This window comes from Andrena cerasifolii, chromosome 3 (genome assembly GCF_050908995.1).
Source record: "Andrena cerasifolii isolate SP2316 chromosome 3, iyAndCera1_principal, whole genome shotgun sequence".
NCBI classification, from domain to species: Eukaryota; Metazoa; Arthropoda; class Insecta; order Hymenoptera; family Andrenidae; genus Andrena; species Andrena cerasifolii.
In genome coordinates, this window is record NC_135120.1 from 12,511,885 (window position 1) to 12,530,877 (window position 18,993).

Sequence of the window (18,993 nt, forward strand, 5' to 3'; positions counted from 1 at the left end):
AACTTATGCTTAGGTAAAGAGTGGGGACATTCCGTATTTTCGTTCCAGTACAGAGTGGACATTTCCTGGTTTTAACGAGTATGCCAGATCTTTAACGTTATCTTGCCAGGGTATTTGAAGTTTATAACCCTTTTTAATTCGACAGTTCTGTAGTCCCAGTGGCCATCAACAAAATCTGCTATAAATCGCAAAATCACGAGACATTCCCGGTTTTTCAATAATTACAAAACAATTTTCAGTGACCAACCCTTCCAAAGCCCCCAACGAAACCCTCAAAATCAAATATTCGAAGCGACTCTAAACAGCACAGCAACTGAATCCAGCAAGAAGTTGCAACATAAACATTACGCTCCCACCTTCAATCACGCCCCAACATTCTTCAACAACGCAACGCCACTCATCTTCCTATTAATTACAACAACAAAAACCCAGCCACCTCCCAAGAATCATCCCAGCGCCACTACGATCTGAACAGAATATTGTTAAATACACAGCCGACCAGCTGCACCACGAGCCCCTAACGCCACGAGACTTTCTTCCACCACGCGGCCGCCATTGCTCAGCCGCATATATCCGAAATGTGAGCCACGATATGCTTCACTTCCCCGGTTAAACTAGCATAAGTTGTTCCACGGCTATCCGAGTGTTGTTCGCGCGAGAAAGAGAGGCCAGCCTCGTAATTGCATAATAACACCGGAGATTGTTAACCGTCGCAAGGTAAGAGACGCGCGGACACAAGCTGATACCGAGCTCGGCCACTGGAACCGGGTAGTCCCACTTTAAAAATTGAATCTTCCCACTGAATCGACGAAGAGAATTCGCGGGTTCGAAGAAGAGAATTTCCCCTCTCTAACAAGCTGCTCCCTATTTTCGAGCACTGACGTGTGTTTCACGCGTGACTGACACCGCCATCCGATAGGCTCGTTTCTAAAGTGTACTGTTAATGCATGCTACGACCACAATCGTGTTGGCGATCGTTTCGAGTAAAAGGCTGGCTTCTGATAGCGGCGGAGATAATCGATCGCCTTGATGCAAAAGTAAAGGGACCAGCGATAGTTCGTTGTGCCGGAGCATGGCTAACCAACTGGCCAGATTAAAGACGATTGGTTAATTGGCGAAGTAAATTGATTCGCGGCTTATGCAAGCGTGGCTCCGAGTAAAAGTCTGGGGGATAGCATGGGTATTATCGCACGGGGCATTGCTTCAGAATTCGCGCATCGTAATCGAGGGAAAAATAGGATGTCGAGGTAATTCTGTGCGCTTTGGTTCGATCTTATGTGCCTCGTTTTCCAATCGAGACCCGAGTCGAGCGGAGAATTTTCTGCGCCAGTTTGCGATCGAACGACAAGACTCATGAGTGAAACTTTCTTGGTTTAAACATTCCTGTGGAAGCCATAACTATACTTTATATACTTTATAGCTTCTTATTAAACCTTCGGCTCTTACATGCTTGCTAGTAGCTTGATAATTCGAGGGAAATACTCAGAACCCTCTCGATTTTATTATCATACCGAATTGCGGTAGGAAGAATCAATACACTGAATTCCAACGTGGTCATAAGTTCCCCCAAATGAATATCGATAATTTACCTTTAAGAACTTTACGGTAAGAACTTCCATTTACAAGTACTCCACTCGCCCACGCACCTTTAAGCTTCTTACACACAGAAAAATTGGCGAAAGTGAACACCTCGAAACACACAGATCTCTATTCCTCCGCACAATTTTCCTCCACTATGAGAAGATCAATTTACTCACAAAACAGTGTATCGAAATCACCACGGCGTTCCACAGAGTCGTCAGGCGCCGAAGTCCGCATTTTTCAACGCAACAGCCTGGTTAATTAAGCTTTCAGTTCTACTTTCAGCGAGGTGAAACCGCCAACACCTCGCCGCAATTCAGTGATTCGAGTTGCCTTGTGGCCAGGAGTCGTCGACTCGCCAGCTCCGTCCCAAAGAATCCGCTCGGCTCCGCTTTGTTCCCAGGACGCACAGCCTGTTGCTCGCTTCTTTCTTTTTCGACCCTCCCTCCGTTCTTTGCAGGCTCGTCACTTTTCCGCCGGCTGGACCAGTCGAAGAGTCGATTGTGCGCGGAGGAACGAACAACGGCGCCCGCCACTAGTTTCGTCCCCTCGAAAATTTTGTGCGCGTTGTTCGCGGGTTATGTCCAGTAAGATTTCGCGGTTGCCCGCGAGTTTCGGTGGCGGAGGGCGCCCATGAGTCCCTGCTCCGCGGGTGTGGGCACTGTGGACAGTTTGCTGGCGAAACGTTCGACGATATTCGAAAGGCGGAAGGGAATATGTGATATCCGTGCAAACTTGAACGATAGGGCGGTGGACGGGAAGCAGTGAACTAAAAATGGCCGCGGGAAGAATGTGGTGAAACTGGGTGGAGATCTTGGTGTGGCCTGGTCAGTGTTGAGAGGTTTGTTGAAGCCTCTTTTGGGACGTGGTGGGTAACCAGAGAGTTGATGGTGAACTGGGTGTTGGACAGGGTGCAGGGGATGTAAGTTTCATAGGTGCTTCTGGGATGAGTTGCTTCGGGGTAGGATTCATAAGAGTAAGACTTCGTGTGTTCAGGGTACAGTGATTGGTCTCTGAGTTTGAATGAGTTCACTTGGAATAAAAGTTATGATAGGTAATTTGAATAGTTGAGGTTTGATGGTTAAGGGCGCAGATTAGTGCAGGGGGTTCTGAAAAGATTGAAGGGAGATAGGGGCTTACTGATGAGTTTCATTTGGAATGAAAGTTAGAGAGTAGAGAGGATCTATTTGGAAGTCGCTGGTGTATTGTTTGTGGGGATGTTGACAGAAGAGTAAGACACTTATCAATATGGTTCCCTGTATTTTATTAGATGTTTATGCAGCTCGAAATTGAGTGGCACTTGTTGCGATGAAATCTGTCTCTCGACATTTCCTGCGAGTTCGCGTGAAGGAGAATGCAGACAGCATTATGCAAACACTTGAAACTTGTGAATTCATGGTGCACTGATTACTGGAAAGATTCACAGAAATACTTACTTGGAATTGAGATTGAAACTGACCCTTTGCAGTCAGAATCCTATTATTGAAATACACGATAGTTTCTCCTTTGGCAAATTAACACGCTCGTGAAAGTAATTTTTCTACCGCCTCGCAAATTTAGCGTTCAAATGAATTACCTTAATTAGAAGCGAAGAAGTATGCACATACTACTGAATCTGGTTTCGTCCGAGAGCACAGACTTACCTGCAACAAAGGATAAGATCAAGATTAGAATAAGATTACGATCGTTTTACAAGCGAATAATACATTTCAGCATCTGAATTTTAAGTTATGGGAACGTCGATAAATACGGTTGCAAAATTCAGTTTCTAACAGTTGAAGAGCGAGCGGACTGTTGAATGTACGAAAATATACGCGTCTACCACCCACGATCTTCGACCTAAACGCACGCGCGGTACACGTGTGAAGAAAGACGATCAAATAATTTCGAGTGGAGTGGACTTTAGCTAAATTAGCGTTTAACCCTTTGAGCACAGAGGCTGAAACACTTAGCGTGCATCGTGTGCGGAAATCTTTCAGTTTCATTTGTTGACAGTACTCACTGAACGCCGCTTGGGCGTTGCCCGCTCAGAATGAACGCACATATGTGGTCATCGTACTCAAACGGTTAAGTGTATTAAGTGTATAGGATACGTCGCGTTTAAAGTCGCAGTAATAGGCTCATTAAATGTATTGTTCCTATATATAGATTCGTGTGCATCGATGCTAGAATGACTTTGGAATAAATAATTGATAGATAACGAGTAGGTAACGACTATTATTTACTGAATAATAAGTTACAACATTTGAGATAAATAAACCCGAAATGTGTCCAATACCTTATTATCATACGCTGTGCACGAATAATATGTAAAATTTGAAAGAAATCGATACCTCAAGCCTATGCACTCTGCTCCCATAATCTTTATCTTGTGTGTCGTTAAAATATGCAGTGACTCAGAATTTTTGAAAGCCCCGCGGATGAGCTACTCCATCTGACACATAAAAACTCACGGTGGATCATAAAAATCGAAGGGATATGCTATTCTTAGCCATAGAGCAACACAGTGCCACTTTCATCAGCACATCGCCTCTAAAATACTAAACTCTGACCCTAAATCTTCATACCCAGTAGAAAATATTTCTAAAATTTCCTAAAAAAAATAGCTCACCATTTAATCCAAAGTTTAAAGTTACATCACCGTAAATTGTTGATATTTGATTTTACAATTGATCTACGAAATTCAGAAGCGATTTGAATTGCGTTTTATTAAAAATACAGGTTTGCCATGTTCATCGGAAGAACTAGTACTCCCACGAACGTTCAATAGACAATATACAAATTCAAAGTTTCCACACAATTTTCTCGACGGAAGCCTTCCCCGCGAAAGTCCTGGCCCACTTGGGGGCATTCTTCAAAATCCCGCGCCACTCGAACTCTGACCAATAACAATCCCCACGTTTCGCCTTCGTCTCCACAACGCCGTCCCAACATCGCTTGCCCGGGACACTCTGTAGAACAGCTAAGAGGATGGTCCCTAAGCCCGCGCGACCTACGGTGCGCGTCATCCGTAGCTGGTCCAGGCTCGCGGGGTGCCCTCAGCTTTTTGTTCCTCCACGCGGCTGCTTCGTCTCGCATGACGTGTACCCCGCTGGAATGGTTCACTGACTGGCTGACGTCACGTCTCCGCAGTGCTCTTTCTCCGGAAGAGAGCGAACGTTCTCTCCGCCAGACGCCACGGTCTCCTTAATTAGCGCGTCTAGTGTGGCCGCGACTACGGATGTGGCTGCTGCCGAACGCTACCGCCGCGAGAAAATAGATGAGCCGTCTGTCGTGCATCGGCGAGGAGCTTTCACGCGGACCAGTCTCGGCTCCTCTGTCTCGGATCAGCTCCTCCTCGCGTCGCCCCCGACCCAGAGGAGCCTGCTTGGCCATCACCCGCGCCAGCCACCCAAATGTCTTCGAATTCTCGTCCACGAACCAGTGACGCCGTCCTCCTTTGCGCGTTCCACCGTTTCGGCGGGAATCACAGGTAACGCTTACCCTCGATGGATGTTCACTTTCATCGGCGAGTTACTTGTTTCGGAGTTCAAGGTCTGTGGCAGGGTCAGCCGTTGCACGAACGCTCTTGTTCGGTGGGCAGACTGTTGTACCCGAGCTTCTGCTGTTCGATGGTCGAGATGGGCGATGGAGATGGGGGAAAAATGGAGTGTCGATAGTTTTGTGAGTTAAGTGCTGGTATGCTGATTGTGTGCTGGTGAGGTTCAATGTTCACTGGTTAAGATAGAGATCCGGTGAGTTTTATAGGTTGATGCGATAGAGTATTGTTGAGTATCGTGGTTCGGACCTAAGCTGTGTCAATGATCGATGGGGGCACCGGCATGAATGTGCAGGGGACGTGATTTGCGATCAAGAGCGCGGTGGGGTTGTTATAGATCGTTGGGAAGTCTCAATTCGAGAGCCAAATGTGTCCTTGCTATTGTGTTTCGCGTTGTTGCTATGGTGGCAGGTTGATCTTCAAAATTATCGCTGATGCATCGTCGGAGTGTGACCCTCGGGTCTTCTCAAGCACGGTGAATTGCATGTTTGGTATATGTATACAGTTTCCTTTGTCAGCAAGTTCGAATCTACGAACTCGAATTCTTCGAAGTTGCTCTATCTAATCTTCAAGATTAAAAGGGGTGTCCTTCGATTCGCCTTGAACTGCCCAAAGTTGCCAATGACGACATGCTCTTCGATCAGAAACTACTCTACAGATTCAACGCTGCCTTTTCCTTGGAGCATACTTCGCTTTGCCTAGAAGATCGTTTCGAATAAATTCAAAATCCCCTCCCAACGCGTCTATTTACTGCTCCGCTTGGAATCATCTGTCACGAGAGATCAACGCAATCTCAGAAGCTTCCTGCAACCTTCTAAAATCTCTGTGCATATCGAGGAAACTCGGCGAACAGTCGATTAATCGCGTGATCGCTCTTTTTCTGTGGTACCTTTCAGACTGAAAGTTTTCCACGTCGATTAAACTGTGCAAAAACAACCAGCAACTAATTATGACTCTACCACTGCTAACGGGAGGCTCTTATGATCCCCGATGGAATCTTTTATCGGGTACTCGAGCGATATTGCGCCACTATAGATGATTAGTTTGCTCGTGTACTTTCACGACGAAAGTTAAACCCCGTTGTTTCATTATTTCCAATAACCGTCAGCTGAACAGACAGCTCTTTACAAGCTGCTTTTACTTTCCGAGTTCCTGCTCGCGGGGCGCTTTATCTCCAGCGAAACGGCTCCGTTGTCGTTCGAGTACCTGGTGAAACTGTAATTCAATTCGTTTGGTTCCGCGAGCGTATGAACTTTCACGCTGAAAGGATTTCACGTAGCCTCGGCCAGCGTTCTTCTGATCCTCGTAATTTCGCTGTACGCGGTCTCAGAAGCGAGTTTGGCCTGTTAACTGGCGGACGAGTCGAGGCATCTTTTAAAAATTGGTCCGCGACAATGATTGCACAGCGACTTAAATAACAAATGCACGAGGGTATGTGAACATTTTTTTTAGAAACCTTCCCGTTTCGTCGTACTTTCTACCGAAGTGGTATCGAAGGGTGGGTTTGTATGGAGAAATGTTTAGCGTCTGATGATCGAATAGTTTATGCGTCATTTCATTTTCATCGGTACTTCTTCATACACCCTTCTGTTTATTGTAGTATATTTTTTTAGAGCTTGAGTTGCGCAAGGTATTGCAGAATGCCACTGCAGGTTGGTAAGGCCTTTCCGAAACACAGCGGAGCGAATTCTTACTTACGTTTACTTGTAACAAGGGTGAAGGTACATCGCGCTCGTTCGAAATCTTGCACTTCGATGTAATTTCCACGCAATTAGGTAAATTACGTGCAATTACATATGTAGCCATAGCCAGTTAGGCTCGCGGGACCCTTAATTATCGTTTCATTTCGAACCGTTGCTTTCTGTTTGCAGGTGACACTGGCTCTCTAATTAGATAAAATGCGGCTGTGCATCCTGATCTCCCTTCTGGTGCAATTGGTATTCTCTTTTCGGCGCCCGTTCCCGGTAAATAGAGTTGTTTATCCGTCAGCTGGTAATTCTTTGTCAGCCAATCGATTCTTTGCTGTGAAATCTTTTGGTTTTGTAATATGGAAACAGAAATATTAGAGGCTCTCGAATGATACGAGTATCCTCCTCGGAAATCCCGATGAATTTAACACGAAGAATTAAGATCGCCCTGGAAATGATCTCGGCAGAATTGCGATGAACCTCATCAGAGATCTAAGGATACAATAATCAGTACCGTTTTCACTTAAAAGTTAAGAAATTAAATATACGATAAATATTCGAAATTCTCTAATATATTCTAATTAGTTCTGGATTACGAAAGCTCCGTGTAACACATTATTTCTATTTGCAAATTGTCAAAATTCTCTGCCTCCACATCTAATTATTAATACGATCAACCACTGACTCTCAAAATTCCCAAATTCATAATCAAATACTTAATTAATGCACGAAAGCCAAAACTAGGCGTCTGCGCGCGTAATGACTCGCAGGACCCGAAACTATTTCGGTGGCGAGGACCCGAAATCCGAGCACTAACTTATACACTAAGGTCAGCTGCATTTTCTATAAATCCTGAATGTACACCCTGCTTTGTGATTGCCATTTCTGCATTCTGCATCCAAAGACAGTTGCATCTCCATATGGCCCATCAAGGATTGTTCTCTCGTCTGTCTCGTGGCCGCGCCGTCGTCCACTTGGTATCATTAAAACTCGCTGCTGGACACACGAAATCCCGAGACACGCTGATTTCATGCTCTGTCGTTACCCGGAAGACGGTTACGCCAGCAAATGAAATTACGTGACGCGTGGTAAAGTGAAAACGTTTCGATTAACGAGATCGTTAACCAGTTCCAGCCTGGCCAGTTGGACACCAACAACGAGACATCGGGATGCTGTTTCTGCAGCTTCAAGGACACGTCGTACATGCAGTCGAAATGCGGCGTGACCACGTCCTTCATGAATTTGGTGCAGAAAGTGGTGGCGTCCAGATGCGACATCGCTGATCCCTGCAGCAGGCTCGGCAGGGAGGAAGTGCCTCATGGGGAATGGTGAGGATCTTTTGGCCGATTCTTTAAATCGTTAACCATTTGGAAACGTTGAATTCATGTGTGCGCTGAGTCAGTGCACTCACTCCACGCGGATAACGCCTATAAGCGTTCGCTGAGTACTGTGTGCAAACGGGAGTGGAGGATCTCCGCACATGACGTACGTTTGGTGTTTCAACTTACAAGGAAACGTTCCCGACCCGAGTATTCTCATTCTAATGAAACTGCGCGCGAATATAGAGCATATTGAAGTATTCAAGAAGCATTTTTTTGCTATGGAAATTCACTCTCAAGGAGTGAGATCAGCCTACAAAGTGATCGCGTTTTTCATTTCTTTAATAGTTTCAAAGTAGTGGAATGTTTGGTGCGTCAGTAAATGATTTCTTTGTCGAGGAAGGATGAGTATGTGGACTGGAATACTCTGATGTCAAGGACCTATTAAAAGACCCTATTGGGTTGGTCAATGTACCCTTAGGCTTTAATTAAGGCAATTGACATGAGAAATGGTGCATTTCACGTTAGTTTACTCAAGATATGAGCTCGTTGCCTTGTCATTCAGGGCACTAATTCCTAATTAGGCGTGGGGTTACTGGAGAAAAATGCATGTTGTCTTAAAATACTAATAAAAACCATATAGTTGACGGTTTCAAGTAAATATGGGTGAATTCGACACACGTGCAAATTAACATAACGTGCTCCACCTAATAATAGTGTAATAACTCCCGCTCTATTATCCTAACTCTAGCGAGCACTGCATATCAGAGTAAATTGAAGTACCCTTACTCCTATAATTACATGTAGTCACACGAGTCAAGTAAATGCTGCTTCGATGGCAATTCGCCAAGTAACCTGCAAAATGGCATTAATCACGAACGCTGTGATTAAGGTGGGATTCTCGTGAAACAGCCCCCAAAATTTATTAATCTTTTTTTAAAAAGCTATTGTTAATATTAGTTACATTAAACTCTTTTGGGATATAAGGAGACATCTTTAAACTTGAAGAAAATATTTTTTTTATGCCGATCCTTCTTATTATTTATTAATTATTGTGGAATCTCTTCGACGATGTTGGCGCCAGGTGTAGCACCTGCCACAGTCATCTAATTGCAAAAAGAAGAACATTTTCATAAACTTAAATAATTTACGCTGGTACTGGACCTAAAATTTTTATTTCAGTTTTTATTTATAATACTCTTTTGCGCCGATATAAAAAATAATAAGAAAAATTTGTCTGAGGAAAAAACTTACTTTTTCTTTCAAACGCTATAACTCTTTCAATTTTTCATTTTTTTTTCTTTAAAGTGGACCAATCCCAGCGTAAACTATCTAACTTTAAGAAACTTCTATTATTTTTGCAATCAGATCACTGTGATACACATCCCGCCAACAGGAATTACATCGTCGAAGAGGTGGACAAGATTCCACAATAACTAATAAATAATAAGAAGGATCGACGAACAGTTTTTTCAAAAAAATTCTTAAATACCAGTTACTGTTGAGGCTGTTAGGCGAGAATCCCTCCTTAAAGTAAATCCTGGAAATGCAGGTTCGATTTCATCGTCGTTGGTGCTGGCGTGGCTGGGCCTGTAATCGCCAGAAGGCTCAGCGACAATCCATGGTGGAGGGTCCTACTGATCGAAGCAGGACCAGAGGAACCTACGATGACCGCCATTCCAGGACTGGCGTTCCATGCTGTCAATTCCACCCTCGATTGGAATTTTAAAACGGAGCCTACGGAGCCCCATCCAACGGCGTGTTTAGGTAACCAATCGATTTCTCAAATTTATTTATACAATGGCACCCTCGATTGACGTGTTAGCACTTTGAGTGACGCAAGGTTTTGAAAAATGCCCCTTTAACCCTCGCGTGGTGGATACAGGGTCTATATTAATAAGAACCTAATTTAGAAGCTTATCGCCAAGTGCGTCGGAACTAAATTATGGGGCAACATGGACCCAGTTTGCCGAGGTAGGCAAAATTTTTATTTAAATGAAAATTTCGAATAACGAATAAAAGTTAAAAAAAAATTTTTTGTGGTAACTTTTATTTTGATCCGTTATTTAAATAATTGTTTATTTCGTTAATGCCGAACTCTGCAAGTATCGAATGCGTGGTGAAACTATCGAGCAGTGTCGATACAATCAGACATTGATCCAGAAACATTTGGGGTACGTGCAATATGTATGAAAAACAATGGGCACCACCACTTTCACAGACGGTGATTCATTAAAAAAAAACAGTGCTGAAGGACAACTGTTTTTCGTTACTTTTACGTGCTCGGATAGAAAAAGGTATCCACATAAGTAGGTCTCATGATGGTTGATAGCAAGCTTTTATATAATACACTGAATTAAAAACTGCGCACATTAGAATGTATTCATTGCACAATAGGAAATAAGTATAGCAGTGGAATGCAGAAAGAGGTTTCGATAAGGACTTGCAAATTAAATACAGTGGGATTAAGAAAGATCTAGGAAAGATTTTAGGTAAGAAGTTTTGTCTACAGACGCCATTCAGCCTTGAAATAAAACAGTGTTTCTCAAACTTTTTTGAGTCGCGATTCCATTTTATAATATTCAAATAACCTGCGATCCCAGCCCCTTATAAGGTAAGGTAAATATTTCCTTCCTTTCATTTATGAAGAATCAGTGTCACATCATTAAGGTGGGGTTGTCGTCTAACAGCCCCAAAAGTAACTGGTATTTAAGAATTTTTTTTGAAAAAACAGTGTTACCCAACACCCGGTATATACTCTATACTCGCTTGGATGAAGGAGAAAATAGCCACCCTCTCTAAGCTGCCCCGCAGAGATGTGGAAATAAACAAGAAGAAATTCACCTTCGACCTTACTTCTTACAACGATATTTCTCATCTGCAGAGACCGAAGGTGTGTGCAGTTGGCCACGGGGTAAGATGGTCTCTGGAACCAGCGGCATGCACGGAATGATGTACGCTCGCGGGCACCCAGAGGTCTACAACAGCTGGGCCAGAGGTGGCGCGATCGGTTGGTCCTACGACGAAATCGCCCACTACTTCGAGCGAGTCGAGAACCCGTTGGACCCGTCGATGGTGTCCGAGAAGATCAGGAGCGTCCCTATACCGGGGCCCATGAAGATCCAGTACTACCCGCACAAGCCTGCGTTCGCTGACGAGGTGCTGAAGGCGGCAGCGGAGCTGGGCTACAGAACGTCCAATCTGAGGGAGTACGCGCAGACGGGCTTTATGGTAGCCCCGATGACGACTGACAACGGTGTGCGCGGCACGACCTCGAGGAACTACCTGAGGCCGGTCCACGGAAGGAGCAACCTGAGGGTGCTGATAAACGGCCAGGTGACGAGGGTGCTGATGAACCACTGGCAGAGCAAAGCTTACGGCGTGGAGCTCGTAGACAAGGACGGGTACAAGAGGATCGTGAAGGCTAACAAGGAGGTGATCCTGACGGCCGGGGCGGTTGGCTCGCCCCAGATTCTCTTGAACTCTGGCATAGGGCCCAAGGAACACTTGACCAAGCTCGGGATGCACGTGGTCAAGGACCTGCCTGTGGGGAAGAACCTTCACAACCACGTGTCTGTCGCCGTTCATTATAGCATCAAAGATACCGCCTACGAAGCCATGACCATGGACAGCGTCAACGAGTACTTGGAGACCAGGACTGGACCTCTGACTAGCACCGGGCTCACCCAAGTGACAGCGTTCTTTGAAAGTAGCTACACAGCCAACGGCGTGCCTGATATTCAAGTCTTCTTCGACGGATTCTCGCCCAAGTGCCCGAGGACCGGCTTGCAGTTCGAGTGTCTGAACGGGGCACTGGCTCTGTGCTCTGACAGGCGGGAGATCGTGATGAGACCGACGGTGGTCACTGTGGCTAGTCGAGGGTACATGAAGCTACGATCTGGGGATCCGCTTGCAACGCCCCTCATTTACCCGAATTATTTTGTCGATACGAAGGACTTGAAGATCCTTGTCGAGGGCATCCAGAAGACTATAGAGCTGACCAGCACACAGACTATGAAGGACTGGGACCTTCGGCTGGAGCCCGTGATCCATCCACTCTGCACTAAGTAAGGCTTCTATTGGGTGTATCAATTGGGATAGGTTCGCTTAAGGGTAGTAAAGCTGGTCCCACGATATGTTCGTTAATAGGGTTTGGAGATTGTGGTTAATGCAGATTTAAATGTATTGGTTCTCGATTTAAAATTTTCTTCATGCCACTATTTTTTTGGTGGGGACGCGTAGTGGCAAATAAAATGGGATATAGGAGTGTGCACGTAGTTAAGCTGGGTTTAGACGTATATAAAATGGGAGAGGCATACTCGAGTGGTGTTGGATGTGTTTTATAACTGGTTAGAAGTCCAAAATACTTTTATACCCTGATGTGTCTAGGTACTTAGTATCCCAATGCTAAAAAATTATACAGAATGCAACTTCTGCTTTCTGGAGTCCCAACACTTTGACTGGCATCGGAGTGTTTCCATGGAAATTTATAGATTTGGTTTTAATGTAAGAAACTGCTTGTTCTATTCAGCTATCACTTCGCCAGCGACGCCTACTGGGAGTGCTACGTGAGAGCAGCAACTGGGCCCGAGAATCACCAGTCAGGCACTTGCAGAATGGGCGCCTACAATGACCCAACGGCGGTGGTGGATCCAGAGCTTCGAGTGCGTGGAATGTCGAACATTCGAGTCGCAGATGCGTCCGTGTTCCCAAGTGTGCCAAACAGTAACCCAATCGCTGCTATCATGATGACAGCCGAAAAGGCGGCTGACATGATCAGGCATACGTGGTCGAAGATGTGAAATTGGATGATGCATGCTGGCATACCCTTCCAGGGTGTTAGAATAAAGACTACCTTTTTTAACAGAACCTCGACGCCTCTGTTTAATGCCACCTTACCCGTTGCATGGTATTTTACATGATTTACGAATTTCAATGCGGATAAAATGGTTCAGAATGAAGGCCACGGAAAATTTAGAAAGGAAAACTGACAGGTGACTCGTTCCTTGGAACTCGCTCGTTAGTTGAAGAATCAATGTAGTGGACAATGATATTTATCGTGGACAGTTTAGAAGTCACAAGTTTCAAATATGCTCAATTTTTGAAGTGGGTATTTGAATCCAAGATTTCATTTTGTGTCAGATTTACCAAATGTTAAGAATATTTCTTCAAGTGGCTTTTCTGAATGCATAGCTTCTTCAGGATGAGATTTGAGAAGCCCCAAACCTTGATTATATATTTTACAATTTACGGCATTAACAAGACTCTTGAAGGAATCTTCTAACAGTTTCAGAATGTATTTGTACTGTATCTCATAAAATGGAGAACATTTTCAAAATCTGGGTTGGGAAGGATTTTTTCCTAGGACTTTAACTTCAGGTTGCGCATTCTCACCAATGTATACAATTTCTATGAAATTTTCCATTTTTTATGAAAATTTTTATTTATTGCCGTTTTACTTCTAACCGCTTAGATAATAGAGGTTTTATTTGTTTACAAGAGAAAATATAACACATAAACTATTTATATGTATCAAAGGAGATTATCCAGAGGTGTTTCAGCATATATTTACAAAATACAAAAACTTAATTTTAAGGTTTGGTAGTGAGGGTAACTTGAATAATATGGATTTTTCGAGAATTATTTTCACGCAGTTTTGTGGATATAAAAAAGGATGCAACTTTTGTTTAAACTTCTTTTCGATATCTCTCACCGTTCTCGAGATATTCCACGGTTATTTCACCTCACGAAACTGCACTATGGCACCAACAAAAAATAGGGCTGCGTTGCGGATGAACTACTCTACTTGCACACCAAGTTTCATGATTTTCCGAATTTCCGGGTTGCCGAACGTCCCTTGTTAGTAGATTACTTAATCCTTCTAGCTTCTCAAAAAAACTCAAGTCGTTTGGACCAATTTTAAAAAAAGTTATTCTGTTTTAAAGGGTGTCACAATACTTTTATCCGGCTCGATACAGAAGTGAAATTACGTGGAGGATAATCCTTCGTGGATATTATTGTCAGCTGTACCATTTTAATAACTATTTCCCAAAAATATTATCTTTATCTATATGCTAACTCTCAACATACAATTGTACATACGTCTGTGAAATTAACATTATACAATCATTACGTGTGGGCGTTAGATATATAGGAGAAGCTAAAGAACAGAATGTAAAGTACTTATTGAAAGTTTAGTGTGAATGGTAAACGCGATCGGTATCGAACTGCTTGGAAAACGTCTTTTATTATTGAGCTCGCATTGTGCTCCGAATAAGTTGGGTCAAACATGTGGACCTGGCTCGATGTTCATGATACGATCTATGCCTCTTTTGAATAACAACAATGGACACCAATAAACTATATTACTGTCGTTAGAAGTTGCGCCGAATAATAAATGCATTATTAAACGCTGAAATATTCCCATTCCTGATAATTCGAACGACTGTGAGTGAACCGAAAGAGTTAGGAGGTAATATATGTAATTTAAAAAATACCTACGACCCAGGGCTTTTTACTTATCGATAAGACATCGAAAGACGCCATCCACTTCTCCCTCTGCTGCCATTGCTTCGTCGGTGCGTCTTCACAACACAGTATTCCGCAGTTTCGGACAGCCATATCTAATCAAACTGTTGCACCGTGAAGACTGTGAGTTACAAGGTAGGTACGCTTGCATTATATCGAATTTCCAATATTCGTGTCGGCAGTGAATATTTGGGCCGAAAAATAGGTAATTCTTTATGCATTCTTTCTACAAAAACAGTTCGACTGTTTTATTGCATCTTGAAGAATTGTTCTGAATTTCTGTGTGACAGTGAAAGAAAAACATGGTAGATATAGAGAGAGCGTTGAAAAATAATCGGGTGGCCCTGGCGTTGACGAAAAGTACTGTAAGAGTTATCCGAAACACAAAAAGGAAAATAGATTCTTAATCTATATGAATGTGGCTATTGGCGTATCTGCAAAAATTGGTGCATTTCGAGTGTCCTTTTCCCTTTGATCGTTGTTTAAATATATTTAAATGTTCATAATGCACTAATAACGTAGAGGAAGTAGGTGTTACAAATTAGATAACGTTAATAGTTTATTAGAAACTTCGGTATTCCAAATTGCCAACAATATGCCAAATATGCTGCACTTTTTCTATATTGTTGTATTCGCGAGGGTTCGTAGAATAATTTGACGGAAAAAGCAACCGAATAACTATTACTGTTTCGACACAAATGATCTTCAAAGTTGAAAATTTGCAGTTTTTTTTCAAAATCGAATTTCTCAAAAAACTGAGGGTGATGGCGACAAACGGTTTGCGGATTCGTTCTCAGTTCACGAAAACCTATAAGAAACGGCTATTGAATGTTACAAGTCCAGATGGCTGTCGAATTGTGTAATCAAATTGAAACTTATACATATACTCCGAAACGGATAAATGGCAACCACGAAACTTCAGCCACTGATTACGTAGCGTCACATGAGCAACAAACCACCAATTCCTTTATTACAGATCTGCCTGTTAATTCCGGATTAAAACAGAGGGAATGGAGACGTGTATAGCGACGAGTTGCGCGGCTGCGCAGTCCCCGGCCACTGCATTCTCTCAATTATTACACATGCTTCTGGTGTCCCAGTGCAGCTTGGGAAAGCCTGATTATCCACCTGACCGAACAGACGAGATCTTGGATTCGAAGATTGAGTTCGATTTCGTGGTCGTGGGAGGTGGCACAGCGGGTTCCATTTTGGCTAATAGGCTGACGGAGGTGCAACATTGGGATGTACTACTGATCGAGGCTGGGGAGGATCCTACGCCTGACACTGACGTTCCTGGTTTCATGACAGCTCACTATGGCAGCCACCAAGATTACGCTTACGAGGTACGATGATCGAACTACGAAAGGGTGGTCCGTTTTGTTAATGCTGGTCGAGGTTCGTTTATGAGGATAGTTTCTGACGGAGATAGGATGAAATTAACCATACATATTAAACCATATGTGTTAGGTGCTTATTATTAGTGCTATTTCTTGGAGAAGATAAGAATATTATAACTCGATTGTTTGTTTGGTGCATTTCAAACTGTGAATAAGTAGATACGGTGGGGGATTTCTTTTCTTTTACAGATACTTTTGGTACTGTAAGTATTATTGTAATGTATTGCAATTTATATTGCAACGCGTGGCATAAAGTTTTCAGAAATGCACCTTCAAGTCTTTAGACCATTGCGAGCAAAATTCCCGGCAACCCTCTATGGGATACGAATTTGATGATATCATTCTTTTTAATAGAACTATCGTATTCTTCTTCCGTTCGTAGTTTAAACTTTCTTCTGACCACTACTGTGTTACATGTTTGCTATTTGGTGAGAAGGGTATAGCACTCCACTTTCTTTCGTTAATCAAACCACTACTCTGTCAAGATCGAGCCGCAAGAAGGTGTCTGTCAGGGTAGCAGGAAGAAGCGATGTAGATGGTCGAAAGGCAAGGCTCTGGGTGGCAGTTCCGTCATCAACGCGATGATCCACGTGTTCGGGAACGACAGGGACTACGACGAATGGTCGAGCCTGGGCAACGAGGGCTGGAGCTACGAGGAAGTGCTCCCCTACTTCAGAAAATCTCTCAACTGTCCAGCGGAACACATAGCCAAATGGGGCGACAAGTACTGCGGCACTGGCGGGCCCATGAATATCAGAACATACAACTACTCTGTATCAAGCGTGCACGACGTCCTCCTAGACGGCGTCCGCGATCTGGGGCTGAACGTCCTGGAACCTCTGATAAACGACCGCTTCGTTGGTTTCGGGAAAGCTCAGGGAACAATAGACAGTGGGCGCCGCGTGAACGCTGCCAAAGCTTTCCTGTCCCCCATTAAAGATAGGAGGAACCTGTACGTGATGAAGTCCAGCAGGGTGGACAAAATATTATTAGAAGGCACCCGAGCCCGTGGAGTTCGAGTCAGCCTGAAGAACGGTCAGTCGATCGACCTAACAGCGACGAAGGAAGTGATACTATCTGCTGGCAGCGTGGCCAGTCCTCAGCTATTGATGCTGTCGGGCATTGGGCCCAAACAGCACCTGCAACAATTGATGGTGCCAGTTATATCGGACCTGCCTGTTGGCAGGAATCTCCAGGACCACATGATATGGTTGGGGCTGCAGATAGCGTACGTGAACAGGACGAGTACGCCTCCGTCACCGCTGCACGACATGGATGTCGTCTACGACTTCCTGATGCACAGTGGTCGCCTACTAGGGACGCTTGGTCTAAGCCTGCTGGGTTTTGTGAACAGCAATGATCCCACTTCCAAGTATCCAGACGTACAGCTCCTTATGGGCCACACTGAGCGGTGGAACTCGCCGGGCATTCGGAGCCTGGCCATTGCCTTCAATTTTGATGATGAGGTGGTGGAGGATTATCAGAAAGCGATCATGGAAGGGGATCTGATACTGGCTGCCTCGGCTTTGCTAAAACCTAAGAGTCGGGGCAGCATCCAGCTGCGCAGTACGGACCCAGCTGAGCCAGTGAAGATTCTCGCGAATTACTTAGATGATAAGGATGATCTGCAGACGATGGTGAAGACAGTGGATGTTGTTAGAGCCCTGGTGAACACTGACACGCTGAAGAAGTATGACATGCGGATACGCCACGTCAATGTATCTGGATGTCGTCATGCTGAACCAGATTCCCCGGAATATTGGGAGTGCAATATCAGACACATGGCTACTAGCTTGTTCCACGCTGCTGGGACTGCTAGGATGGGACCAGTTAGCGATCCGGAGGCTGTCGTGGATCCGCGGTTAAGGGTGCACGGTATCGAAGGGTTGAGGGTGATCGATGCGTCGGTCATGCCTACTATCACCAGTGGCAACATTAATGCACCGACTATGATGATCGCGGAGAAGGGGGCGGATTTGGTTAAAGAGGACTGGTTGACAGCTCGCGATGAACTGTAGAGTCGCAGGGTTGGTGAACACTAGCGCTTGAAGGACACCCGAGTGTCGATTATTCTTAAAAATGATAGGAATAAGACTGTTTTTGAGCGAGGGTGATGTCTTGTTCTTGCTAGTCGATTGAATATGGCAAACTTCAAGGGGATTTTCAGCGTTTTTGAGTATGGTGAAAAGGGCAGTGTGGTCTCAGACTTTTGGTATTTACAGCGAGTGATAAGCCTGCATATTTACGATGGGGGTTGAATCAAATTTAACAATTTAATACTTACAAGGGACGTTCAGCAACGCGGAAGTTCAAAAAATTATGAAACTTGGTGTGTAAATAGAGTAGTTCATCCGTAACGCAACCATATTTTTTGTTGGTGCCATAGTGCAGTTATTGGTGCCATAATGGGTACAATGTGGATTATCAATGCTAAAAATATGTTTGCGTTCAATATTTGCTTACAGGCAATATGTGATAGTTTTTAAATATTATTTTCTCTGCAATTATAGACATTTGAAAGATCGAACATTGTAGGGGAGACCGGGTATTGTTGTCACAACCGCTATAACAAAGAAACTATAAACAATAGGAATGTACTAATAATCCATTGCGACATGTAAACATGTCGCCGCCTCTCCCCCCCAATCATCTCAAGTCGTTGTGGAGTCGCATGGAGACACGATGTGACATTTTTTGTTTTCGTGCGCTCGAAGTAAATTACACCGTATTTTCTATTAAGTAAGTATAGTGTGACGGTCTGGACGTGAGGACGCAGAAGAGTTGGAATCCGTAGATCGAGCACTCTTAAGGCACATCCAGACGCAAGAGTCATGAAACACTGATGCATGCATCACGATACAGGTTTCATGACTCTTGCATCTTGCTCACCAGCTAGACACTGAAATTAACAGCAGTGTTATTAACAGCCCGAAACTCTTGTA

The 18,993-nt window shown here is 44.1% G+C and overlaps 3 protein-coding genes across 11 annotated transcripts in view; 2 read left to right on the forward strand and 1 right to left on the reverse strand.

The window, feature by feature from the left end:
• Nucleotides 1-18,993, reverse strand: part of Flo2 (flotillin-2) — a 127,999-nt gene that overhangs the window by 47,114 nt on the left and 61,892 nt on the right. The gene's annotated exons all lie outside the window — the stretch shown is intronic.
• LOC143367468 (glucose dehydrogenase [FAD, quinone]) lies at nt 273-13,095 on the forward strand. 5 transcript variants are annotated; one of them, XM_076809307.1, is made up of 7 exons: nt 273-2,422; nt 6,733-6,894; nt 6,991-7,083; nt 7,936-8,135; nt 9,679-9,893; nt 11,011-12,193; nt 12,658-13,094. In XM_076809307.1, the coding sequence occupies exons 3-7, from the start codon at nt 7,018-7,020 to the stop codon at nt 12,926-12,928; spliced, it is 1,935 nt and encodes a 644-aa protein (XP_076665422.1). In that variant the 5' UTR covers nt 273-2,422; nt 6,733-6,894; nt 6,991-7,017; the 3' UTR covers nt 12,929-13,094. The 5 variants fall into 5 exon arrangements, with proteins under 5 accessions (XP_076665422.1, XP_076665425.1, XP_076665423.1 ...); XM_076809310.1 differs by lacking the exon at nt 6,733-6,894 and having other exon boundaries at nt 273-717; nt 12,658-13,095; XM_076809308.1 differs by lacking the exon at nt 6,733-6,894.
• On the forward strand, nt 15,631-18,578 carry LOC143367351 (glucose dehydrogenase [FAD, quinone]). Its single transcript, XM_076809051.1, has 2 exons — nt 15,631-15,997; nt 16,537-18,578. The coding sequence occupies exons 1-2, from the start codon at nt 15,665-15,667 to the stop codon at nt 18,067-18,069; spliced, it is 1,866 nt and encodes a 621-aa protein (XP_076665166.1). The 5' UTR covers nt 15,631-15,664; the 3' UTR covers nt 18,070-18,578.